Source organism: Natator depressus, chromosome 4, assembly GCF_965152275.1.
Source record: "Natator depressus isolate rNatDep1 chromosome 4, rNatDep2.hap1, whole genome shotgun sequence".
NCBI classification, from domain to species: domain Eukaryota; kingdom Metazoa; phylum Chordata; order Testudines; family Cheloniidae; genus Natator; species Natator depressus.
In genome coordinates this window covers 81,613,669-81,641,217 of record NC_134237.1, presented here as the reverse complement: position 1 = coordinate 81,641,217, position 27,549 = coordinate 81,613,669, and the positions used below count along the sequence as shown (strand labels likewise).

Genomic DNA, 27,549 nt, shown 5'->3' with positions numbered 1-27,549 from the left:
CAATGGCTGGCATTGACACCCCTAAGTTTTATAAAATGGATTTGAAGGAGCCACCTCTCCAGATTATCAAAAAGCCCTTTCCCTTTACCACCCATGTAGCATCATGGGGGCAGAGCAATTCCACGAAGAATGCTGGTGGAGGTAAGTGATTCTGTTTCTTGTTTACAAGATTAAAGAACTAAACATTCTCATTTCTTTGGGCGCAACCTTTCTATTAACCTATCTGTTACTATCAAAGGCATTCATCTGCTTCTGCCTAACTGCAGACAGGATAGGGTCTTGTGTTCACCTGTGAAAATACCCACTATCACATTTAAGTGGCTCTCCAAGAGGCCAAAACTCTGTCTTGTGTTCACCTGTGAAAATACCCACTATCACATTTAAGTGGCTCTCCAAGAGGCCAAAACTCTTTCACTTCCCACCTTGTGCCAGGGACCCCACTTCACTTAAAAATCTGGATAAAGAGCTGTTTATAGAAACAAGGAAAGCTAGAAGGCCCTAGTAGGGATGCCAAGGGGTTACTGCCAAGTTTTAATCTTCAGCCCTCTTTAGAAGAGCTCAGCCAGTTTACGTGGACATTCTAAAAGACTTAAAGGTGATTGTCCCTACTGAAATGAGATTTCTCAAAGAAAACCAAATGGATGAGTTTAAAACTGGTCACTTTGGTTGGTCATTGGGGCCAGGCAGGAACTAAGGTTATATAACTTGGACACAATGCACTATTTAAATAATAAACTTAATGTTATAATGCATTTGTATCACAGTGGTGCCATTATAGTAGGCCTTAAAAGTACATATATTAGTTAGGCAGTACCTCTCCATTTTCTCAGCATTTTGCGATCATTTCAAGATTTGGTAATGGAATTTTTGATTGTTATCCATTGAGATAATTATCCCATCTTCTGTCAGCGCCCTTTTTTATTTTTAGATTCCTAAGTGAAGAATTTCCTTGTTGTTTTCTGGTTTGTTAAATCTTGTTAAATAATAAAGTAGGTTTGCATATAGATGTGTAGCTAAAAAAAGGATGGAGAACTCAAAATAAAGGTTCAGAGGGAGAACAGGCTGAGTGAGTTCTCATTGAATATTTAAAAGGAAACTATCTTTAGCTGTCTATATTTAGCTGTTCAGTTTCCTTAAAAGCTTTTTTTGGTGTAAGTCTTTATTCTTACATGTTTAAACAGAGAGAAAAAACTGCATAAAACAGAAATAAAAAAGCAGAAAGGGGGCTCTATCAGCAAAGTTATAACAGACACAATATTATGAGTCTAAAATGAGACAGGATTATATTGTAGGTATGATTTTCTATATTTATTTTCATTTTGCATAGGGAGCTATGTTCACATTTCTATGGCAAGCTCTGAACTTGTGATTTTGCAGTGAGCATTTTGGATTCTTGCAATGAGCAGATACCATTTCTGTATCATTAAAAAGAAGTCAATGATTACAAATATTTCAGCTGAGATATTAAACTGAGATCCTTCTTTCTAGTCCTTAGAAACTATCCAGGTGGGACTTACACTAATAAAAATTCCAACAGCTATGGCACCTTTGTTTATTGCATTGCACCTGCCAGAATTGCTTGGTGCATCACAGCAGGTATGAACCGAGAGTAACTGAGTCATACCCATCAAACATTAAACAGAAGCTTCTAAAAAAATTAAATTCCACTACACATGGAGGAAAAGCCTAGATAAGTGTGCAAGATTAAAGTTATCAAATCTAGGCTCAGGTGTATCAAAATAATATCCTCAATAATCACTTTAGGAGCGGCATTCAGGACATTGGGTTAGTTCAACTTGTTTGAAGTCAGTGGAGTTAGTTGCATCACTTTAACAGAGAACAGAATTTGGTCCTAATTCCCCAGCCTATTCTAAGCATAAGCTGCCATATTTGCCAATGCATGCATTGCACTGGTGATGTATAGCTTTGTATATTGTACAGTACCTTGTTCAGTGCTGATAGGAGGAAATGTGCACTTTCTAACCCCATTCTAATGTTACTAAGTACATAAGTGCAACAAAGCCATGTATTATTTAATTAACTAACCAAAATACATTGACAAATGTTAAGACTGTGTGACAGAAGGTATTAAAAAGAAGGAAGTTTCTTTATGAGATGAAGGCTATGTCTACACTTACCATTTAGAGCGCAAAAAGTCCCTTTTTTGCACTAAAAGCACGGAAGCATCTACACTGGTTAATGACATTTTGCGGCGAAACTCTGAAGTTTCGCCGCAAAAAGAAAATCGCCTTCATGAGAGGCGTATAGCTCTTACCGCTGTTCTAGTTGTGCTGTTGTGAAAGCGAAGACACGTTCTACCAGCATAAACTCCTTCTGGCCTCTGAAGGATATCCCACAGTTCCAAAAGTGGCCAGCATCTCGGCTGCTCTTACGCAAGGTAAACGGACATCTGCCCCTCCCCCCGTAGGCCCTGGGAAGTTTGAAACTCCCTTGCTTGTAGATATGGCAGGGAAAGCAGCCAGACATCAGGGGGTTTAAAAAAAATATGCCACAAACGAAACAAGGAAGTAATAGGGCTGCTGGGACATGAAGCAGGGCAGCACGGGGCACTGAGCGGGGACCCAGAATGCCTTCCACTCACCCCCCCTTCTCACAAGACCTATCGAGAGAGCTGCACTATGGGATAGCTGCCCTACAGCACTGCTCTCATCGGCGATGGAAGTGCTGCTCGTGTAACTACTCTCTGCCGCCTGAGGAATTGAGTGAGAACACAATCCAGTGCTTTACTTTCACCGGTGCCTTATCACCGGTGAAACTTACAGCGCAAAAACTCTACAAGTGTAGACATACCCTAAGGCTGGAACGTCATCGTTTAAAAAACCACCTCCCCGAAGGACAAAAGTTTTACCAGTGAAAAGCACCCGTCTGAACAGCACTTTGTCAGCAGGAGAGCCCTCTTGCCGACAAAGCTGCTGCTTGTTGGGGGTGCTCCTGCCAACAAAGCTTCTGCCGCTTGTTGCGGGTGGAAGGTTTTTGTCGTCAGGAGAGTTCTCTCCTGATGACAAACAGCGGCTACACTGCGTGCCTTGGCTGTAGTGGCACAGCCCTGTCGCTAAAAGCTGGGTAGTGTAGACAGAGCCTGACTTCAAATGACCGAAGCACAATGGGGTGCATTATGGAAATAGCTAAGGAGTCACCCCATTAGGGCTAGGTACAGAAGGTCAATTAGCTTCTGTCACATCTTGAATGTTCTTTGAGTATATTCATTGCTCCATAAATTTCTTTTAAGTAGAATAAAAAAATCCCCTTGGATAGGAAGAAACAGAACTCTATATGAGCTTCTCCCATCAGTGTAAATACTTCACCTCCCCGAGAGGCAGGAGCAGTGCAGTGAAGCATTCCCAATGACAGAATGCTGTCTACACCAGGCATTAGGTCGATATAACTGCGTGGTTATATCGACATACGTTTGTAGAGTATACCAGGGCTCAGGGACTGATTCTGTTCCCACCAAAGTCTAAGGAAGTTTTATCATTCACTCTAATGGAGGAAAGATTATATTGGGAAAAGATATAATCACAAGCATTAATGCATATTTCACATTTCCCCAAATAATAGTGCAGTTCTAATCCCCTATAATGAGCTCTAAAATAATGAGGAGTCCATTGGCACCTTAAAGACTAACAGATTTCTTTGGACATAAGATTTCATGGGTAAAAAACCTCACTTTTTCAGATGCATGGAGTGAAAATTACAGATATAGGAATAGATATACTGGCACATGAAGAGAAGGGGGAGTTACCTCACAAGTGGAGAACCAGTGTTGACAAGGCCAATTCAGTCAGGCTGGATGTGGTCCACTCGCAATAATTGATGAGGAGGTGTCAATACCATGAGAGGGAAAATTGCTTTTGTAGTGAGCCAGCAACTCCCAGCCCCTATTCAAGCCCAAATTAATGGTGTTAAGTTTGCAAATGAATTGTAGCTCTGCAGTTTCTCTTTGAAGTCTGTTTTTGAAGTTTTTTTGTTGAAGAATGGCTACTTTAAATCTGTTATTGACTGTCCAGGGAGAGTGAAGTGTTCTCCTACTGGCTTTTGTATGTTACCATTCCTGATGTCTGATTTGTGTCCGTTTATCCTTTTACGAGAGACTGTCCAGTTTGGCCAATGTACATGTGTGACGGTGTTGCCCGTGGGAGCCAGCTGAGGTCACTCTATTAGGGTGAACTGCAAACAAAACGGGGCAGACAAACCCCAAAAGCTGGTGGATATTCCAATACTTAGATTTACCAAAGCCAGTACAAAACAGCTCCTGTAGTACCTCACTGGTTACTCAGAAGTCCAAACAACTCAGTTCCCTTAAAGTAACCCAGCCTCAGGCCTCCATCCAGACACACATGTCATGTATGATGATGATTACTGAAAATCTTATCTCATCATATAAAATAAAAGGTTCTTTCAATCCCAAAGGATCAGCCACACACCCAGGTCTAATTATAACTTAGATTTTACCCAAAATCCACGCTTATAGTCAATTCTTGTTAACTAAACTAAAATTTCTTAAAAAAGAAAAGAGAGAGTGTTGGTTAAAAGATCAGTATACCTACAGACTTGAATTCAATTCTTGAGGTTCAGATACATAACAGAGATGAGCTTGTAGTTGCCAAAAGTCTTTTTGGAAATAGTCCATCGGTTATAGTCCAGTGTCCATATTCATGGTGACTCCAGTCAGTGACTGCGGTTCTCAATCCTTATGGCTTAAGGTTTCCCCCTCTTGAAACCCAAAGCAGATCTGAGATGAAGAAGGATCGTGTCCCAAGGTTTTTATACATTTCCAGCAGCCTTTTGGCCTGAGAAAACAATGGACTTAACTTTCCTTCTCCCAAACATCATGGCAATTAGCACAAGAAAAGGAGTACTTGTGGCACCTTAGAGACTAACCAATTTATTTGAGCATAAGCTTTCGTGAGCTACAGCTCACTTCATCGGATGATGTAGCTTACGAAAGCTTATGCTCAAATAAATTGGTTAGTCTCTAAGGTGCCACAAGTACTCCTTTTCTTTTTGCGAATACAGACTAACACGGCTGTTACTCTGAAATTAGCACAAAGTAATTTATCCATTAAACAGTTCAGATACAGGTTACCAAAACCTTCAAAGAGACATATAGACAATAATACTATTTCACTCAAGTGTCTTCCTAAATGTTAATATTCCTTTTTTGATCTTTGAATCAAAGCTATAGCAATAGACAAGAATTGTTTGCTTACATCAAAAGACCTGAACAAACATCTCTAACAATGCAGACTTGCATTTCAAAGCTCTATTCATTTCCATATCTTCCTAACCAGTCTTTAAAGTTCGGCCCTGGGTCAGGTCAGTCTGTGAGTTAATTAACTCTTTCTGGCCCTGTCACCTTCAATGAGATATTATATTACACTCATAAGGTCACAACATGGCAGAGGGGCATTGCTGGCACATGGTGGCATATATCACATTAGTAGATGTGAAGGTGAATGAGCCCCTGATGGTGTGGCTTATGCGGTTGGGTCCTATGATGGTATAGCTAGAGTAGATATGGGGAGAGAGTAGGCAACAAGGTTTGTTACAGGGAGCTATCATGAGCTGTCGCTAGTCATATTGTATAAAGACAAGACACTCCAAATTCATATACCAGCTATCAGTGAGGCTCTGATGGAACTATCCACATTGTTATAACTACAATATCCCAGCCAACTGGCATTCTTTTAATTTTTGAAAAGACCTAATGAATACACTACAGTGGTGACCGAAAGATTAATACATGTGCATTTGTAAAATTGTACATCATGATGTGATGTGGCATGAAAGTATTGATAGTGTACCCAAGACCAAATAATTTTTTTTGAAAACTTCTAATTAAAAAAAACAACTCCTGAGTAGAGAGTTTCCCAAACTTTATGAAATAAATTACAATACATATTGGATTGAAAGTCGTATTCTACCTTCCCCACTGCAAAATGTTGATTGCAGATATGTTACTTTTCTATGCCCTTATTCAGCAAGTTGCTTAAGCACGTGCCTAATTTCAAGCTAATAACTGTTGCCTTGGGAGTCAGTGACACTACTCATATGCTGAAAATTAGAGACATGCTTAAGTACCTTGTTGAATCAACACCATGAAAAACTGCATTCTTCCCAAAATACCTTTATTAAACAGTTCTGTTGTATCACATCTTTGAATTTAGGGTTCTTGTAAGGGAGAGCTAAGGAGTCAAGTTATACAACTGCTGCGATGCTTTTGACATTACCATATTTGTCATTGCAATTACTTGATTTGCTTGCTGTAGGAGGAGTACTGCTTTCTTACACAGATTTTATAGACTGTCATTTATTAGCTTACATGCTATTCCTAAGCCAAGTGTCTGAAACATAAATTGTAGCCTTGACACATTCAAGTTTTGACTGGCACTCTGTATATGTAGTTCAGGTTAAACATTTTGTTCTGACATTTGTTAAAATAGTAAGGGGCAAAGCAAGAATCTAGCTGCTAGGATGAGTATTGGGCAGGGACATGTTGGGTGATAAACACCCCCCTCCCCCCACCTGGTGTGTGCCTAGTTGTTTTGGAAAGGTTACTGCAGCTCAGTGTCTGAAGTAGATTCCGCAGATCCTTATACAAGCATCTCACAGGGAAGAAGGTCCATATTGTAGTAGATCATCTGATCCTTGCTCCTCCTTCCATTGGTCCAGCCAGGCAACCTCCTGTCTCCCCTCTCCACTTATGCACTGATGAGCAGGGAGCTGTTCTCGAGAGGGACTAAATCCCCAGGGACTAAATCCCCGTTTGCATCGCCTCCCTCTCCCTCCCATGCACACAATTAGTTTTCCCCCCTCTTTGCACATCAGCAATGTTCCATTGCCAAAGAGCCCTCTGTAAAGTTACCGACACAAACAAATCCTACTAATTAATTTATTAAAACAGCTCTATTTAATTATCTAGGGATGCCAACTGCCTTGCAGGTAGACAAAGAGACAGCTGCAGGCCACTACACCAACTCCCCTCAGTAACAGCAGAGTTGAGCGCTCCTATCTAAGGCAGCATGAACTTTTTTTTTCTGAGGGGAGAAATAAGGACTGTTTCTTTCTGCTCCTCCCCACCTCTCTCAGGGACTCAGGGCAGTAAGAGGAACTAGGAGGCAAAAGGAGAAAAAGGATTTGAATGGAGAGATGAGGGAACTCAGAGGGAAGACAGATAGGAGAGGAGGAGCTGTGAGGAAAGATAGAGGGGAGTGAGGAGATAGAATAAGTCCAAGAGTGAAGGAAAGGGATAAAGAAATGAAAGGGGAATGGGTTGGGGGGAGCAAGGGTAAACACACACCACCCCTGGTCAGTTGATTTTTAATGTAACATTATTTTGTATTTCCTTGGTGGGTGTCCTACATAGCTGCATTTAGGAGAAAGCAGTGAAGTGGCTATTTTAAGAACTCATGTTTAATTAACTTTGCTGGCTCTCTACCCTGGAACCTGTTGTTAAATGTTGGGATTGCTTTGACGGCTAATTATGCTTATATTACTTCTGATTTGTGTGAGGGGCTGTGGGAGGGATATTGTGTTGTTCTTTTTTTAAAACATTTTTTTCCTTCCCTGGGATAAATACCATGGACAAATTCAACCCATAAACCCCATGTGACACCAATGACTTGAATGTAGCTGCACGGAGAGCTAAATCAGTGTATGCTCTGGTCCTCCATGTTATTGAGCTGAGTTTTATACAGTGGGTCAAATTCTGCTGTCAGTTACATGGCTGTAACTCCACATAGCAATCTCGGTAACTGTATGACTGGTATTATCTTTACCATCACCCTTTCTACCCCGCCCCCGTTGTCTGTTAACTTTTGTCATGCTGCGAATTAGATTGTAAGGTCTCAGGAAAAGAGGCCATTTCTTCCTACTTTTTGTACAGCACCTAGCATGCGCCGGGGGGGGCACGATCCTGGCTGGGCTCTATGACAATACAAATATAATAATAATGTGCAGGGGTCACTCTCTCTATCTGTCATACCCTGCTTTTTCCTTTTGCTTTCTTTTAGTCTGTGGCCCCACCCTCATTTCCTTTCCCTCCCTTTGCTTGGACTTTACTCTAGGCTCATCTCCTTACACTTCACTTTTCTGCAGTGGTCCAGTGCAGCAGTGTGTGGCACTAAGTAGTATTGTTATTCTAAGCAGTTGCATACAGTTTCTACAATTGTGATAACAACACTAGTGTTTTGAAACATCTAGGCAAAGAAATAGCACTGGAGCACAGGCTGGGCCGTAGGAATTGTTTTGTAAATGGATGATAGAAATGAAAGGTGGAAATGATCAATATAAATCCATTTTGTGAAAGTGGATAAGTTACTCAGGTAAATCCATTCAGTTTCTGATGCATTTCTCTCTCAGGAGGAGGGGCTAATGGACATTTGAAGAGGACAAATGGTGGTACCTCCTAACCACTCTGTGCCCAGGGATCCATAAAGAATTCCCATCCTGGCAGATGCCCTGAGAGTCAAAACCAGTACCACAGAGCTCAGGCAATCTGCCTGCATGCCATGGTGTTTGCTTTGGACTCCAGTCCCAAGCCCCATGACAACATGGCTCATACACAAGCTGTGCTGCCGTTGGGGCTTGTCTGTGGTTCACCCTATCCCTCAATCCCCAGTGAGGGGGTGGGTGTGGAAGCCACAGAATGCATCAACAGCATTAATCCTGAACACACTATTGGATTGGTGACAGACACTCCACAGGTTTAGCCAGTGATAATGCTGCGTAAGGATTAGGTCCTTTGATCCAAGAGTGAGATGTATATGTGCCTTCACCCTCTCAGGGGGATAGCAGTTAATACGGCTTCCCACACTGTTTTTACTGGCCTCATCTGGCTTATTATTTGAGCTTGTTTGATCTCTTCCATACCATGCATCAAAGGAGATCATACGACCTTGGGAGAGGGCTAAAACATAGGAACGCCTTGGTAATGTAGGATTTTTACACTTTATTGACAAACCTGAAACGTCTGTTAAATCTGTACAGCTGTGAAATTCTCTACCCATTTTATAAAATGAATGGTTCAGATTATCATTGTGATACGATAAATTATATTGATTTTGATTATCATAGAAGATACTAAGTTTTATTTAGCATACAGTACTTCAAATATTTGTAAAATAATGATTAAATAGTAATCAGTTTTTTTCAATGGTTATTGCAGATATGCAAACAATGGTAATGGATTGTTAGCCAATCTCAATTGTTGGCATAGGAAGATTTTAGAAATGTACTTGTTTAGTTAATTAGTGTGACTTTCTTCAATAGCTTCCAACGCATTAAAAATCTATTGATTTATATACCTCAGTTTTAATTTAATGCAACAGATTTTCCACCCCAGGATAAAAAAGCTAGAGAATATTTCTCATATGGATTTGATGCTGCTTTTTTAAGCAAAAAACCTTGTACACCAACATCAAGCCACGTCTATTGGACGATCAAGCCAAAATATTTGTTATGGCATGATAAATTTTTAAAAACAGAATGATTATGTGCACAGAGGTTTTGTTTATTTTCAGTAGCCCAGATAACCTACCCTTTTCTCCTTCAAATCCTTCTTGAAAATGCATTTGTACAAAGCCTATAAAGCTGACCACTGCTAGATACTTAAACCCTTCCAAAATCATTTGGTACACTACGTAGTATTTGGGTGTGATCTGTTTTGTCTACAAGTGAAGTAGACTGTAAGCTACTTAGGATAGATAGTGTCTTATTTTTTATGTAAAGCATCAACTGCATTATATTGTTGCCCCATAAATACATTCAAAATAATAATAATAGCCTACGTTGTGTTTGACTAAAATACGCCATATGTCAACTAAGGCATGGAAAAGGTTAAGTAAGCAAGCATTTATTTACATTTGGTTTTTGCCCAGGTTCCCAATTGGGTTTTTCCATGTTCTCCCAACTCCAGTACGGTTTGATCATTTTCACCAAGTGAGGTCTGTGTTAGAAGAACAATACAGACATCAGAATGAGAAGTGTCCTTAAGCATATGTTACCCAGGAATCTAAAATTGGGTGACAGTTTTCGGTTCTCTGCAGCCCACAAGAACCTAGAATACTAGTATAATAGCAGGTTTCAGAGTAGCAGCCGTGTTAGTCTGTATCCGCAAGAAGAAAAGGAGGACTTGTGGCACCTTAGAGACTAACAAATTTATTTGAGCATAAGCTTTCGTGAGTTACATCCGATGAAGTGAGCTGTAGCTCACAAAAGCTTATGCTCAAATAAATTTGTTAGTCTCTAAGGTGCCACAAGTACTTCTTTTCTTTTTACTAGTATAATAGGAACTCTGTTTATACAGGTTTTAATATTCAGAGTAGAGCTTGTCAAAAAATTTTGAATTTTGTAAATTTTTATGAAAAATAGGAACAAATTTTTGCAAAACTGTTTGCAGAAATCTTCCCTGTTCACTAGCTCTAATTCAGAGATGCTGTCCTCATGATCAGTATTTCACATGTGTTTTTCTGTACAAGTCAAAGGGAGCTGCTGGCTGCTCAGCACTTTTGGAAATTGGGCAACTTATTTAAGAACCTAAATATGGACCTTTGAACCTAACTTTAGGCACCATTGTTGTAAACGTTATCCTTTATTTGCAAACTTGTTTTATTAGTCACTATTCTTCATATGCACAACCTATTTGGCCAAGGCCAATCTGGAACTGATCCCTAATATTTTATTCCCTCTCCTCCAATCACTCTAATTTGCATATAATATCCTTGGCTAGAGGATGAGCAGGCATTTCAAATCAATTTGTTGCTGTTGCTTCTTTGGAAGATTGTGTATGATAACTCTGTTCTGCAGTATACAATTAAGTATAATCTAAACACAGTATTATGATCTTTCCTATATGCAACACTAGCTATGTATCTATTCTTTCTCATCTCTCACGTATAGTATATTGTTCCTGCTCTCCTGGGGTCCAGTCCTGAGCACCCTGAGTTCCCATTGACTTCAATAGGAGCTGAAGAGACTCAGCTCCTTACAGAATCTGAGCTGTACTGTGGTATTCAAAATATTTGCCTTACTAGACTTGTTATAAATGAATGGAAGTGTAAATATTTAATACTGTCTACTGAGTGCTAACAAGCTTCCTGCCTGACATTATGGATGTGTCAAATTCTATGGTTGTAATAATTACACATTAGGCTTGGTTAGCCGTCACTAGGTGATATTTCTATGACAAGAGGACACATGCCTGAAAGGTCAAGGATCACAATACTGGATTTTTCATGCCCTTCTGAACATTGTTTCTATTATGAGAAATTGTATAACAATTATAACAATGAAGCCCTAATGTAATGTGAGGCCTCTTTTCAGATTAAAAAGAAAATTAGAGAGAGATGTTTTCATGCACGTGTTTGATGCTGAAATATACACGCTGGGCTTAAAGCCATTCACATCCTCTTGCATGACCACCTGCGGTACCAGATTTAATTTGTTAATCAGGAGTAAACCCCAAAGGCCTCCATCACGCAATTAAAATTGAATATACACGTGGAATTTTTGATGCAAGCCAGGTTTAGAAATAGAGTCTTGATTTTAAAAATAGGCATTTCACATCTAAGGGAGCTGATATTATAATCTGTAAAATGAATGAAGTTCCCAAGAGTAACTGGAGTTTATACAATATTTATTTCTGCATTTCTTTTCAATGGTTTTGTACCATTTTGATGCAGAGTTGTATAGACCATTAAGTTTCTTAATCCTCTAGGACCTGTGCTTCAGTGAAACTGGGGACTGTCTGTGCAAACTTACTTATCTAAGCAAACTTATTTGGCTTTGAAATGGTGGCTGAGAAGTAACCCTGAAGGGAAGAAATGGTAATTGACTCAACTTGCAGGCTATTCCTCTCCATATAATACTTTTGGGGCACTTTAACCCTTGTAGAATTCCAAATGAGATACTTAGATGTAGCAGTTTTCACATTCTGCATTGCCACCAGGAACATACTGGACTGGAGCTGATCCTGCTTTCCTTGAACCCAATATTAACTAATTGTTTGTGGGGGGATATCAGTGGGCACATGGAATGCAGGATCATCCCCCTACTGTGTAGGAAATAACTATATCAGAGACTGTAGCTGATTTCTAACAGCCCATCATAGTTGTACCAAGTAACGAACATATTGATACCTTGAACGTAAATGGAGCGTTTTGTAAATTACTTGTTTACAGGACCAGGAATTCAAAGAGGAGTAGGTTAGTTAACTAGCACTGAGCACTTAGAAAACCACTGGAGAGCAGTTATTAATTAACACATTTTAAAATTGAAGGAACATTTAGGGCATCCCTTGTCACACAGTATAGAGATAGCCTGTTCATGATTGGTCTAATCTTTTTGAATGCCATTATGTGCAAACCAAAAGGGGACACTGACCTCACAAAACAGTGTGGTCACAGGGAAAATGGCAGCATGATATGCTTCCTAAGACTATGCACCATTCTATTTTACAAAACAAAAATGGCATCCAAAGGAAAGTAGCTCATGGCCTGTTCTGCAAAAGTAAAGGTGAATTCACTTTGTACTGTTTTTAGCTTTCTAGTCCTGTTTTCCATACAATCTAGACCAGTACTTTCTGGTTTCTCTGTGACGTACTGTAATCTGGAACTGTGGTCACTCCTAGCATTGTGTTGCTCTGGAGTAGGATTGCTAGTTTATTAAAGTGTTGCTAGTTTTTTACAGGAGAATATCAGCGTGTTTGTATTTTTGGTTTTATGACTATGGAGCACAATGTTTGACTCTTTCCCTTCTTTGCTGCACACGTGTTTGGTGAGCATAATGTTAAATTAGTTGTTTATGTCTATCTAATAATGCACAACTTTGGGTTTATCTTTTGAGCCTGTGCATTTTATAGCACTAAATGAGAAAATATCTAGACTAAAGGGAAAATATAGTTTTATGATTAAATAAAATACAATGAGAGACCCCTGGACATAACCAGTAAAAATGTTAGCAGTTACCGGAAATCTTATAAGATGTCACTAGAAGAATTCAAGGTGCTTTACTATGAAGATATGGTGATAAGAGTACCAAGTCCTAAGAATCCTGGCAGTGAAGCATTTTGAACAAGTTATACCTCCAGAGAATTTGACCTACATTTATAGAAAAAAAATCCCAATAATTAAGCCTAGCCTATAATTAGTTACATCAAGATCAGAAGCTAATGCTTCGACATTCACATCTGGGCATATTTGAGAGGTGTTAAAAAAGCAGTTAGGAATTGCATAGACATTCTAATCAGAAACTACATTTGACTTCATAATTGACCCTAGATTGTAAATGTTACATACCACTATCATTAGGGAGTGGGGAATTAATAAATAAGCACTAAGGGCCTGCTCCAGCTCTTATTAAAGTCAATTGAAAGACTCCCATTGACTTCAGTGGCCATAGGATCAGGTCCTGCCTCAAAATAAACACTTATGGTAAAAAAGGAAAGATTGAAAAAATGTCTCAAAGTTAGAAAAATGTAAAAACATGCTTGGGTCCCATCAGACCTATGTGCATATGAGATGTGAACAGTCCATTAAAAGAAAGAGAACGCATTATTTACCTGAATGCAGTACAGTCTGTATTTGTGGCTCCTGGATACCCAGTAAACAACAGATGGGTGTGGGAGGTCCCTAAGCAAGAAGCTAGAAGAAGGTTACAGATAATATGTTAAACATGCATACACATCATACAGGTTTAGAAGATATTGGGAATGGAGTCTTGTATCTCTAGAGCTGGAGCCTCTAGCTATTAATACAATACAAATACTAAATATGTCATTAAATTATGTTAATGATGCAAACTGGTCAATGTAAGCATAGGGGTTTAGGTGTAAAGAAGATTGAAAGGGAGAAGATCAATTACAGATGTTTAATAACTTTTTAGGGGGGGGAATGCAGATGTTTCATTTGATCTATCTATTTAGGTGGAAAATATTTTCCCTCTTTCTAGCATAGAATAATCTGTGGCTGTTGACAAAGTGTGAACGTTCTGCTGTTCTATACATGTAAAATAATTACTTGCCTGTTTTTCTTTTCTTCTTCATTGAGATGATTCTAGATTTTTTGTTTCTATTCATATTTAAGTTATTGCTGCTTTGCTTATTCTGGTTATTTGTTTGCTTGTTTCTCATAGCCAAATTTCATAGGGGCCAAAATTGGTCCCTGAAAGTCAGAAACCAGATTGCTGTGTTCACTAAGGATTAACACCATGGCTAGACCATGAAGCCACCTGAAAATAAATTTAGTAATAAAATAATTTTATTCTTTGGGTGAAGAATAAAAAGTTAGCATAAGAAAGTGAAGAGTAGAAACAGCAAACTAAAAAATGTTAGTCTAAATAAATGTGTTGAAAAATAATAGCAATCCCTTATCACTGTTGCCACTAAAATAAGATCTCCAGGCCTCCCACTCTACTACTCAATTGAAGTTTTTTCATAATCCCAAAATCTTAAATAGGACTCACCAACCTTATAAAATTTAGTTATTTTGCATCATAGATCTAAAACCTCCAAAATTTCTTATTCTTACCACTCCTTCCAGCAGAGAGAAAGTCAACTCTGCCCCTGCCAATACCTGCCTCTTGACATTTGGGGAGCTCAGGTCTCCAGGCCAAAGTCTGCTCTCAGTTGTGTCAGCAAAACTGAGGGCAGAATTTGGGCTTCTTTCCCCTGGTAATGTGGCGGCATGGTGCTGAGTTCCCTGAACGCTAAGTCTGAGGTTTGACATTGGCAATTTCTTCCTTTATAGGTTCTACTCATATTGGGCTAGATTCCATTCCAGTCACAGGCAAAAATCTGATTACCTTCAGTGCTAAAGGATCAAGCCCAAATACAGAGTCTATGGGATCATTACGAGGATACAAAATATGATGTGTTACACAGATATCAATTACTGCCAGTACAACAGCCTGTGGATCTTCTGTGCTGCTTCTCCATCTATTTTGGCAATGGCATCATGAAAATTAATAGTGTGAGTCTTTCCTACAACTTCCCTGTGTCACATTTATTCCATTCATTTTATGCAGTGTTTCCCTTTGGGGAAAGTGGAATTGTGTGGATCATTTGTTTTCTTTCGTAAAAATTGTGAGATGGCAGATTGGTCTGATATGGAACATGTACTGTGCATGAGCAGTCACACAGGTTTCTTCTGCATTCACAGCACTGCCAATATTTTATGGAGCATTTCTTTGGACTGTATCTAAAAGCAGAGCCTACTGACTCTAGTCAGACCAGCTCAGCTTTCTCCACACTTCTTTACAAGTTTAAAGAACATTATTAAGGTTGCAAAGTCAAGCCCTCAAAAGTTAGGAAATACCAGAATTCAGACTGCATGTGAAACCTTAATTCACTCCTCTTGTGTGTATGCATTGCAATACAGTCTTTAATTACATGATGGCGTACTATTTTTTCCACAGAACTCCCTACTCATTCAGTGCACAGAATGGAAGGTGCTCAATTAATGAACAGAAGTCCCCCCCTGCTGCCAAATGTCAAGCCGCAGCTCTAAAGTCCGGGGATGCTAGCACATTTTTTTCATAAAAAAGATCAAAGTTTTTCAATATGGGCAAACCAGTTATTTTTCCCTCGTCTTGTTCTTGGAAGTGGCTGAACCATTGTGGCTGAAAGTTTTTTGGGGAAAAAAATCAGCCTGCAGAAGAAACCAGCATGGAAAATTTCAGCCCAAATAGTTAAAATTTGGCAAAGCTATGGGCAAATGAAACAGAGCCTTATAATAGGAAGTGACTCAGCCCCACCTGTAATTTATATAGTGTTGAATTTACACACTTACAGCATTCTGCAAACAATCTTCCAGTGGGTCATGAACAGATTTTTGAGCAAAGACCAACAGAGGGAATGGATTTTATATTTTCCTTCTGTTTCTATTCAAACTTCCTCCTTTCATGCTGCCGCTGAAATTAATAGGACCTCTGCCACAGGCTTCATCACAAGCAGACTCTAGGATGGCATTAGATCCTCAGTCAAAAAGAGGAAACAATTTCAGAAATCAACAAGAGAAAGGCATCTAGAAAACTAGGTACAAAACTTATAAAAAACCAGTATATCTTAATCTTTTAAATAAGGCCATTTATCTCAGCTTCTGTTAGTAGGAACAGTTCATGGGCATCACGTGCCTGCATTGAATAAAATTAAAATACAAAAAAATACATACTATTCTGAGCCAAATATTTCCACGTTTCTGATCTCTGCATGTGTCTTGAGATTTAGTATTTCCCCATGAACATTTAAAGCATGGGATTAGCAGGAGAAAATGCTTTTTACCATGTTTTAATTAATGTAATTATATTAACAGAAGTGGAGCACAATGTTGAGAATTGCAGCAGTGCAAAGGGCTTGATACTGCATTGGTATTTTCATTTTAAAGCTGATTTTCAGTTATAATTTAACAGTATGGTACTTGCTTACATGCTGAAAAACTTGAATAAAACACTGTCCCAAAAAATTTGCTTTTAGTAAGTTGGCTTTTTAAAAAAAAATATAGAAAGATAAGAGAGAATATGTTGGGTTGTTTTAAAAAATATCCTTGCCTCATTGAAGTCAATAGCCAATACACATTAACTTCCATGATGCCATGATTTCATCCCTTATAATCAATAATCTGTCCACAATTTCTTTTATCTGAATTTTGGTTCCATGTTTTGCTTGTCATTGTTTTTAATTTGCACTGTGGTTGTAGAGGTGTTGGTCCCAGAGAGACAAGATGGATGAGGTGATATGTTTTATTGGACCAACTTCTGTTCGTGAAAGAGACAAGCTTTCCAGCTTCTACAGAGCTTTTCTTTTTCATGCTTCCCTACATTGTATAATATTCTGGACAATGAACACATATTATTGTAGGGACCTCTTGATACCAACTACTAACAGTGCATTAGGGTTACAGGGATCCCCCGGTCTGGAATTTACATTCTAGTTGACGAAAGAGTGTCAAGTAAGGTCTCTAATGAAAGCCTGTGTCATACTGGTCATCTCAATGATTGAGCGATGTATGTACAGGTGATATTTAAAGAGTTGTGTATGTACGTACACAAATTATGTTCTTAAAGCATATAAGGTGACATGTTTTAGAATGGTTCCACCAGACAGGAAGTAAGAAATGTTTAGCTGTCTGGCTACATGAAAGTGAAGTATTGTAAGCTTTACAGTGGAGACACATTTACATACTGAGTCAAATGCTAATGCAGGGATGTGAAATCAATGAAAAAAGCACACAGGAAAAAATGAGCTGTGCAGAATGATATCCTGATCTCAAACTAAAACAGTGGTTTGAGAGACTATATCTAGGAGGTGCAGAGGAACCCCCAGTGATTACTTCAGTCTGTGAAGACAAGCTGCCAGTGGGCTTGATCTCAGGAGCAAAGGTCTCAACTAAATTAGTTGAAAACACTGTGGAAAGGACTTGGGGTAAGCTGTTTTGTTAGTCTCCAGAAAACATGTTATGATTTTGTTTTATATGTAACCATTTGTTACCAATATTCTCACTCTCTATCACTTGAATTTCTGTTTGATAATAAACTTATTGTTTTCACTATATCTAAGCATTGTGTGGTAAGTAAAGTGGTGATCCCGAGTGGAATTTTACAACCTGGTGTACACTATTCCTTTGGGATTAGCAGAACTAAGAGTTCTGTGAGTGCTCAATAGACCAGGGATTGAGCACTCTAGAGGAAAGATAGTCTCTATATTTGCAATAAGACCTCCCATGTGACCTACAGTGTATGACGTAAATGTCTCATGAGAATAATAATCTTCGTGCTTGCAATATAGAGGCAAATAAACATGTAGATTGACTAGTGTTTTCAATTGAACATAAACTCATACATTTGTAAAATACTTGAAGGATTATGAGGTGCTCAGATGCTACAGCCTAAAATAGATTGATTCTGATTTACCTGCTTGATTGAGGGCCCTATCCAAAGCCCATTAAAAAGTCAGCAATATCTTCTCAGATTTCAGAGTAGCAGCCGTGTTAGTCTGTATTTGCAAAAAGAAAAGGAGGACTTGTGGCACCTTAGAGACTAACACATTTATTTGAGCATAAGCTTTCGTGATGCATCCGATGCAGTGAGCTGTAGCTCACGAAAGCTTATGCTCAAATAAATTGGTTAGTCTCTAAGGTGCCACAAGTACTCCTTTTCTTTTTGTATCTTTTCAGCAACTTCTCTTTGCTGCTGCATCTGCTGTGCTTACCTTTAGGTAGAGCAATCAGGAAGAAGGAGTAAGAGTATGTGGCATCAGTGTTCCATGCTGAAGATCTTTAAACTATCTTTGTCAGCCCTACATGATTTTAAAAACAGGATGAAAAAATTGGGATTTGGGGTTTTTTTTTAGGGTTTTAGAAACTCTTTCCTTGAAAAATACCAGAAGGATGTTGTCTCTAAATATTAATACAATTGCAGTATTGTAGCTGGAGTCTTTAAAATTTATTAAGGTAATATCACCCAATAAAGGCTTGAGATACAAACAGGAAAACAGATTTAAGTTTCAGAAGTAGAAAAGTTTGGGGATAATTTAAGGAAAAGCAATGGAGTTAAATGTGAAAAGTGAATGAGAGTTTTAAATGGCACCATATTCGTCGTCATGTTATTTATGCTCATTTTTTCAAGAGAGTCTGTTTTAATAAGACATGAATTCTGGATCTGTGTGATTAGGAGAATCCAAGTAAATGACATAATAAAAATAGAAGTTTTATGGTAACTAAACCCAATAAAACCTTTTGTTTTAAAAGTACACCTTGAATTGAACCATTTCCTCTTTAAAGAAAAATAAGTGTCTTATTTCTGATACATGAAAATAAAGTTTGGGGTTAATAGAAAGTAGAGTTTTGCTCTGAGACTGGCTGTTAAAAATCTGGAGACACACAAAGGAAAAAAGAACAAAAGAAAAAAGAGAAATAAATATTTTTTTCATATTTATTTTGCAGGAAATATATTTGTTGTAAGCCTGGCCATTGCAGACTTGGTAGTGGCGATCTACCCATACCCACTGGTCCTGACATCTGTATTTCATAATGGATGGAATCTGGGCTACCTCCACTGCCAAATTAGTGGTTTCCTGATGGGCCTAAGTGTCATTGGATCAATATTCAACATTACAGGCATTGCTATTAATCGATATTGCTACATCTGCCACAGCCTCAAGTATGACAAGCTGTATAGTGACAAGAATTCTCTGTGCTACGTCATTCTCATCTGGATCCTGACATTTGTTGCTATTGTTCCTAATCTGTTTGTTGGATCTCTACAATATGATCCACGAATCTACTCGTGCACCTTTGCACAATCTGTGAGCTCACCGTATACAATAGCAGTGGTGTTTTTCCATTTCATGCTTCCCATAGGCATAGTTACTTTCTGTTACTTGAGAATATGGATCCTTGTTATTCAGGTAAGGCGAAGGGTTAAACCTGACAACAAGCCCAGGCTGAAGCCACATGACTTTAGGAACTTTGTCACCATGTTTGTGGTATTTGTACTGTTTGCGATCTGCTGGGCTCCTTTGAATTTCATAGGCCTGGCTGTGGCTGTCGACCCAGACACAATAATCCCTAGGATTCCAGAGTGGTTGTTTGTATCCAGTTACTACATGGCATATTTCAACAGCTGCCTTAATGCTATCATATATGGACTCCTGAACCAGAATTTCAGAAGAGAATACAAGAGAATTATTGTCACAATTTGTACAGCAAAGGTTTTCTTTCAGGATAGTTCTAATGATGCAGCAGATAGGATGAAAACCAAACCCTCACCACTGATTACAAACAACAATCAAGTGAAGGTAGACTCAGTGTGAAATTGGGACCCTCACCATTGCCGATCTACAACATTCAAACACTAGTTCTGTTTTATTAGCTACACAGTTGAAGTGCTGTACTGAAATACTAGTCCTATATGAAAGGTACTTGGACAATGTTCTGGGTACAGTATTTGTGAGCCAAAGTAACACAGCCTTGACATAAAGAGCCTCCTGTTGTACAATATATCTTTCAAATAATGACTCACTTATATGCTTAAGTTATTACAGGGTTATAGAATTTTTTTAAATTTTCTGTTTAACATCGATAACTGAAGATGGATTGGAACTGAACTGCCATATTAACTGACTGTTTGAAAAAGCATCGATCTGGATTCCCTAAATTGCAAGGCAGGCTATGGTACTGATCTTGACACCCTTAACAACTTCTGTTAAAGGAAAAATGGGAGCTATTTATTCCAGTGTGTGGGAACGTGAAAAGAGGAGGGAAAATACTTGAAATGTTTCACTAAGAATCTCAGTCTATATATTTAAGTTCCTAGAGTAGTCATAACTTTGTGGCAAATAAGCCTTACCACTCCTTTCAGGTAACTACACAGCCCTTGTTTAGTTCTCCTCTTTAAAACTGTTTTTAGGAGGAAAAATATGCATGTCTGATTATCTCAAAAGCTTCAAGGGCCTATAGAACAGCTAGGGGCATGCTGGGGGATGGCAGGGAGTACACATGGGTTCAGCAGGAGCTCAAAGAACGTGGGGGGATTTTGAGGTATGGGAACTTCCAACTTCCCTAATGTCCAGGAGAAATACAATGGGAGAAGCCTGGAAGCCACCCAAAAGGAGAGAATGGGGCAGATATCCTCTGGAGATAGTAGAGAGAAGTGCCTGTTGCTCCTCTGTGACCTATGTGTGGCAGCGGGAATTGCCAGGCATGGACCAAGAAGCCAAATGCACTTATGAGGGCATCTGAGGGGAATGGGAGTTTGTTTTGGGGAGTGACAGGGCCTCCATGGGTTCTGACTGCTTAGCTGAACTCTCAACCACATGAAGCCTGGAGGATTGAGATAAGCATATCAGATTCACTTACTGCTTCCCAAAATGAGCCTGTGACCCTGTTCTAAGCTCTAGAAGCCGTTAGAGCCCTGGCTGCTTCTCGAAATTGTCCAAAAAAGCTTTTTGAAATGTTGATATCTAAACACCTCATCCATAGTTAACACGGATGAAAATGGTATAAAAGCCTAGAGAGATTAACAGACCAGAATAATAGAGAAGAGAAAAGAGAAGGCACCACTACCCTGTGGTAGAGGGACAAAGGAATAGATGGTTCCCAGTATTGGACCAGCCATTCCCTATGTGGCCTACCCATAGATGTGTTCCATGCATGGGCAAGAGATGAAGAGGGTGGGGAAGGGAGGAAGTGCAGCTAGGCAGGCCTTGGCCTTCTACAGTGAATCTCCACTTACAGTGAACTCATTTGGTGAAAAAAATTTTTTTTTACAAGAATAGGTTTCAGCTTTTTCAGTTAATGGACTGAGATCCTTTCAAACACTATGCAAGGATTGTTCTCTCACTAACTCGCATTATCATTAAAAGGAATGATCACTGAATTAGATCTGTAAAGGTTTCAGCTATCATAGCTTTCTAATCATTAGCCATCCTATCCTGGAATATATTTACTTCCCACAATCACTGATGCTTGAGTTTTTCCAAGACAGTTCCAGCCATCTCTACAAGACTAAAAGGTTTTAATAGTTTATCAGCATTTTATTATTATATGTTGAAATATACACTATATTGAAACTGGTTCATTAAAATAATTACATGATACACTAGAAAAAGATTTGGATTTCAACACCTTAGATGTCTTTGAAAACATTAAATACTCACTGTGTTCTATAATTCCTTCACTGTAGACAGCCTTAAAAGCATCTCATGTCTTTTGGGCATATATTATTGTACACTTGACTTAATATAAATTATGAGCTAAACAGAACATTCATACATACTTGAAACCACACTAATATTTTGGCATCTGAACAGTTTCTTACCTTAAAAACAGGTGCCTCCTGTTGTCCTTCACTCACTTCAGGCTTGTAATGAACCTAACTAACTAATGATGAAACAATGTCCAGATGAACAGACCAGTCAATGCATTATCAAGGTGCTTGACTCATCTTTCTTTACATTCAGATCTGTGTGGGCAGTCAAAACCGCTCTGTAAATAACCAGTTCTCTTCTATTGTGGTATCATCATATGATATGATTAACAGTATAAAGTACATCACAGCTTCCTTCAGTGATTTCATCCTTAGAGGATGCTTAGCCATGTACTGGCATTGCTTATAGTGTGTAGTTATAGCACAATAATGAGGGAGGCAAGACCACCCTATATGAGTCACATAAGAAATACACTATTTAAATTACTACAAAAAGTCTTGCCTTATTTAAAACAAATATTTTCACTTAAAACAATGTAATATTTTGTGGGGAATCTGATAAAGTAGTTTCAGTAGCCTAATCATCAGTGAATGTAGTATTGTCAAAGGTTTTTTTTCACTTGCCCATTTCAAACTGGAAACTTACATGTTTATCACTTCTACACACGTATAAGCCTTGAAACAGCCATTAGTGTGGGTTATCTGAGGACTTAAAATCCCTCTTATTTCACAAGTGCGAAAATATATTTTTGATTATAATAAAACTCATTTGCTAGACACAATGAATCATATATTATACCAAAGGTCTATATTTTGGTGAACAGGCCTGTAATTAAAATTGAGAGCATTTTTCAGATCTGGTATTTTGAAGGATTTATATTAATATTAAAACTACAGAAATTGTGTATGTTGGTGATGATATGAGCTGCTAAATAGAGCAATAATTTTAAAAAGACTAATCCCTTGCTCTTTTGGGGGGTATTGTTGCTTGTAGCTATTTGTTTGCCTCCAAATTAACACAGATGACCATATGGCTGGAACTTTTAGGAAATTATTTGCTGACCTCTTCAAATTTTTCTGCTTATTTTTCAACCATTCCATAGTATGTTTTTAGGAGTGGTTTCCAAAGTCACTCCCAACCAACATCACCACCTCCAAATGCAAAACAACTGCAAATTAAAACCGAAGTACCAGTGTTTAAGTTCCCTCGAACGATTTATGGCCTGATCCTGTGAGGTGCTTGCAACATGATGAACAGCCTCTGTTGGAAGTTGCTCAGCATCTCAAGAACTGGGCCATCTATAATCAACAAGTAATGCCTGGAGAACATAGGATGCTTCTTGCTCAGTAAAAATAGAACTAAGCTCTGGCAGTTGTGGGGTTTACCCAAACAAGTCTTGCAATTGAACTGTACAAATGGATGATCCCTAAGATATAAGTAAAGATATTTTTACCTTCAAAGTGATGAAATTCACCCCTGTGTAAAAGACCTGCGTAGGACTGCTACACCACTTAATCCAATTAAACTGTATTTTGAAGGCTTAAGTGGTGCATAGGCCCTTTGAATATGGGTGATTTTCACTCTTTAAGGACCCAGTCCTGGAATGTGTTACACATGGATAGACCTCTGCTTTTGAGCTGAGCCTCAGTGAAGCCAATGGACATCCAGGCATGAGCAGGGATACACCCAGGTGCAACACATTGTATGATCAATGGCTAAACGAGTCTCAATTTTCCCTATGAAAATTCTTTTTTCTGTATGATCCTGGTTGTGCTAACAGTCAGTCTGTGTGTGTCATCACATCCTGAATAACACTATTGCTGTGTTTGGTACAGTCTTCATTTTATTGGTGGTGATTTTCAGTGCAAGCTTTATATAACACAAAAGTATAGCACTGTTTCCTTTTAACTAGCACAGAAAATATTAACACATTAATATTAGTTAGTGTTTATAGTATTTAAACAGTGATTGTTTGCAGCTACGTACGTTAATTTTGAATAGTTTACGTATAGTGCTCATTGCAATATTTCTTTCGCTCCACTCTGCTACTAGTGGAACAATATAGAAAAGCAGCAAAAAAATGTGTTATTTTGTATGGACATCAAAGCAACAACAAAGCTGTTGTCTGGTTTTTCTTTATGTTTGAGAAGATTATCTTTCAATAATCCATAATCATCTATTCTATTCTAATCAGTCTGTGTAGAAACAAATAACCCATCCTGCTACGATCAGTCTGTACTGCACCTTTGGATTGCTTTTTGAACTATTTTTGCAATGTTATTGTTGATTAGCTTCAAAAAGAATTATGACACAAAGGAATTCATTGGTCCATTGAAACTGCACAGCAAACAACATATATACAATAAGCACATGCAGTCTCAATGTAAAAAGCCTAGAACCAGAGCCTTCAAAGTAGCTTGTTTCTAAACCAGTAGTAATGCAAAATAACAGATATTCTCTAATCCCTTTCCAATATGTGCACTTTCTTTCTGCTCATAATTAATAATTCCCAGCACTTTAAAAAGAATTAAGACTTGCTACTGTTTGCCATTTGCTGACTGAGGCTTTAGACTGGATATGTGCCAGCGAAGATAAACTTGCTTGCCAATTCAGAAGAACACACTAGTCATGGCCTCACATGCCATGTAATATAGCTCAAATTTCTGCCTAATTTAAATGAGAACCCCATTTTGTGGTTCAGTTTTTTCAATTATAAGAAAAAAATCCTACCTTAATACCTTGTATGTTTCTGGGAAGTTCTAATTATATAAAAAAGAATATAACTTGCCCACAGTACACACCTCTTAGATTCTGTTCTAGAAGAAAGAAAGGAAAGGTGAAAGGAAGAGGCGCATATGTTAAAACTGATCTGGGATTACTTTAATACACATTGGCAACCCAAAACAGCCATATTACTGAATATTGACCATCATATTTATGATACATCATGTATAACATGCCTATAAACAAACTATGCCAATATATTAATATTAAAGATGAAAGACGAGCTCCTCAGCTAATGTAAATCAGCATAGCCCCACTGATTTATAACAGATGAGGATCTGGCAATATTTACTTTCATACATGTACAGGACACCTAGCATACCATTACACTAGCTACGTTTCTCTCTTCATTTTAAAAAATTCATCACTGTCAGCTATCCAGGTCTATACCAAGGTTGTGGAGGAATGTGAAATTGCCTGCGAAATCTCTGCAAAATAAACCTCATCCAATGGAGTTGTCTATGTGATTTATTTTTTAAATAAAGTAAATATATTAACTCAATGGCTTGATTAAACTTCTGTTATCTAGCCATGTTTCATTGTTGCTATATTGGTGAAATCCTACAAGCTTTTGGCAGATATCCGGAAATTATCATCTATATGTAACTCTATGGTTGTATGAAAATAGACATGCCACACACACGTCCCCATATGGGTGCACAAGGATGGCATTTAATTATAAACATGTAAATGGGGTCCTGATCCTGAGAACTCTTACTCAGACAGACTCTTACTCAGACAAGTATTCTCATGAAAATGGAGTAATCTCATTGACTTCAGCAAGAACTACTTGTTTAACTGCTTCAGGATCAAGCCCTAGAATAGTAACCTAAATTACTGCTTAGAAGCCATAAATTAGAAAGTGTGACAGAACATTGAATACCCTGATGAGACGTTGGAGAATTTGTTCAAGGATGGACAAGAATCATATCAACATGTTGTAATACTGCTAATGGTAAGCTTGATTTCCCCGCCCTCCCCAAATCAAATAGTTACATGGATACACAATTACACTTCTGTGCAATCTTTAGTGATGCATTATCTAGGTCACACCCTCACAACACACAAAGTATAACTAGTGGTTATTTTGAAGAAAGAATTGAAATATTTTAAATTACATATAACTACATAGGCTACACATTGAAAGGACTTCTTCAAGCCATGCTAAAAGGTATGCTCCACCGGCTTAGATACGGCAACTATTCCAACTCTGCAGTACTATCCTCAGGTGGACTTTGCATCTGTGGTCAGGATATATATCAAAATATGCATGTTAAAATCCAAAGGACCAGTATACAGCCCTTGGAACAGAAGGATGATAGTTGCACTGATGATGTATATGCTCAACCTGAGCATTTGCCCCAACTCAGTATGTGGCTCATGCCATATTCCAGGATAATTCCTTCGCTCTCCCTTCAGTATTAACCCTTCTCTAATTTCATATTCCAAACTATGGCCCTTTCTACCCCATGTCTGAGCAGGCTACCAGCCTGACTCTCCCCACCCACCTGGCCGCAGCCGCCAATCCACTCTTTCATGAGAAGTGCTGTCGGCTGTGTGTCAGCATACCCCAGCCCAATGTAACCACCAATCCTTTATTTTAAGGGATGTCAGATGGTCCTCCACCCATACCTAATACGGATAAGCATTTTATCAGATACAAATATATAGTTTAAGCAATAATCATGCAAAGGGTTCTGCACTGTGATGCCAATGTATATTTTTTGTACCATGAATAAACCACCACGAGGTGATGTTCCTTCAACAGAAGTGTCCTGTATATTTCATACAGTTTGCTTTTATTTCCGTGAAATGCAGGTGGTTACCCTGCTGCCCACCCCCTCATCTTGTTCTCCAGCCACATGACACCCTCCCCTGTTGCTTCCTGGACTGAGGGAGGGACCAGGATTAAAGATCAGGAGGAAACAAACTCTCACTGAGGACTTGTCTACATGGAACATTATTGCCTGGCATGCACTGAAACAGGAGTTCTGAAACTGCACTATGGAATGTTTAGCACACAGTAGCAAGGTCCATGCAGCCAGTTAATGTGCAAAAAACTAGCGCACTGTAGATTCACAGCCTTGGCTTGCCACGTACGAACTCTCTGTGTAGACAAGCCATGAGAAAGCAAGCTGGGAGGTGGTGTTTTGGTTCCCAATAGGGAGAAGACTCACATCAGATAGAAAACACAACTCAGCCTACCCTCCCAGGGGCCTTCCCTCCTCCCTAGCACAGCTACTCTAATGGCTTCACTTAATACTGGATCCAACCAATGGTCCATCTAGTCAGTATCTTCTCTGACATTAGCCACTACTGTTTGAAGAAGACGAACAACCTCTTTAATGACCAACTTCACAATAAAGTAGCTATGGGAGGAGTTTCCAGGCAGGGAGTGATTTGCTTAATCTCCTGAAATATGTACGTTATAAATGGTTGTTCTGCCAAGCTAGTATAAATATGTAGTTATTACAATTATATGTTTACCTGCAAATTTCCTATGGCTGAGTGTTTGGAACTTCCTCACCGTACACTGAGATGGTAGTTTAATGAACTTGATGGTCCCAATTCTGCTTTCAGTTACACTGAATTTCATAACAGCTACATAAATGTATGTGAAACCCAAACTTCGCCTGTTATGTGTCATTCTATGAGTACCTATCGTTTGATCAAGACTTTGTTGAATAACATTTGTCTAATCATTAATTTGGACAAAATTTGTGAAAATTTAAAAATAAATGGACTTTTTTCATAACTTCCTCATGTTGGAGAATGACTTGTAAGATTTTAATTGAATGTTAATTCTTGAATGTATAACATATTGAAGAACAATTTCACATACAGTGTTTTCAATTGTTTTGATTATTCAGCCAGCTCTGCTGTCATTACCTGGTTGTATGTAATTATGGAAGTGTAAAGTGAATACACAATTATGCACACCACAGCTTCATAAACTGTAAGCCCAGAACAGACTACTTTGATCATCTAGGCTGACTTACTGTATAACACTGGCCACACGACTTTCTTGAACTAATTCCTGTTTG

The 27,549-nt window shown here is 38.6% G+C and overlaps 1 protein-coding gene across 5 annotated transcripts in view; it reads left to right on the top strand.

Moving 5' to 3' along the window:
- MTNR1A (melatonin receptor 1A) overlaps positions 1 to 26,790 on the top strand; it is a 104,040-nt gene extending 77,250 nt beyond the window's left edge. For 4 of the 5 annotated variants that reach the window (XM_074951297.1, XM_074951301.1, XM_074951302.1 and 1 more), the window contains one exon: positions 18,957 to 26,790. In XM_074951297.1, the coding sequence (XP_074807398.1) occupies positions 19,091 to 19,825 (735 nt within the window). In that variant the 5' untranslated portion in view covers positions 18,957 to 19,090 and the 3' untranslated portion in view covers positions 19,826 to 26,790. Of the gene's footprint in view, positions 1 to 14,765; positions 14,988 to 18,956 lie in introns of all 5 variants that reach the window. The other variant, XM_074951298.1, reaches the window with a different exon arrangement.
- The last annotated feature ends 759 nt before the right edge of the window (positions 26,791 to 27,549 follow it).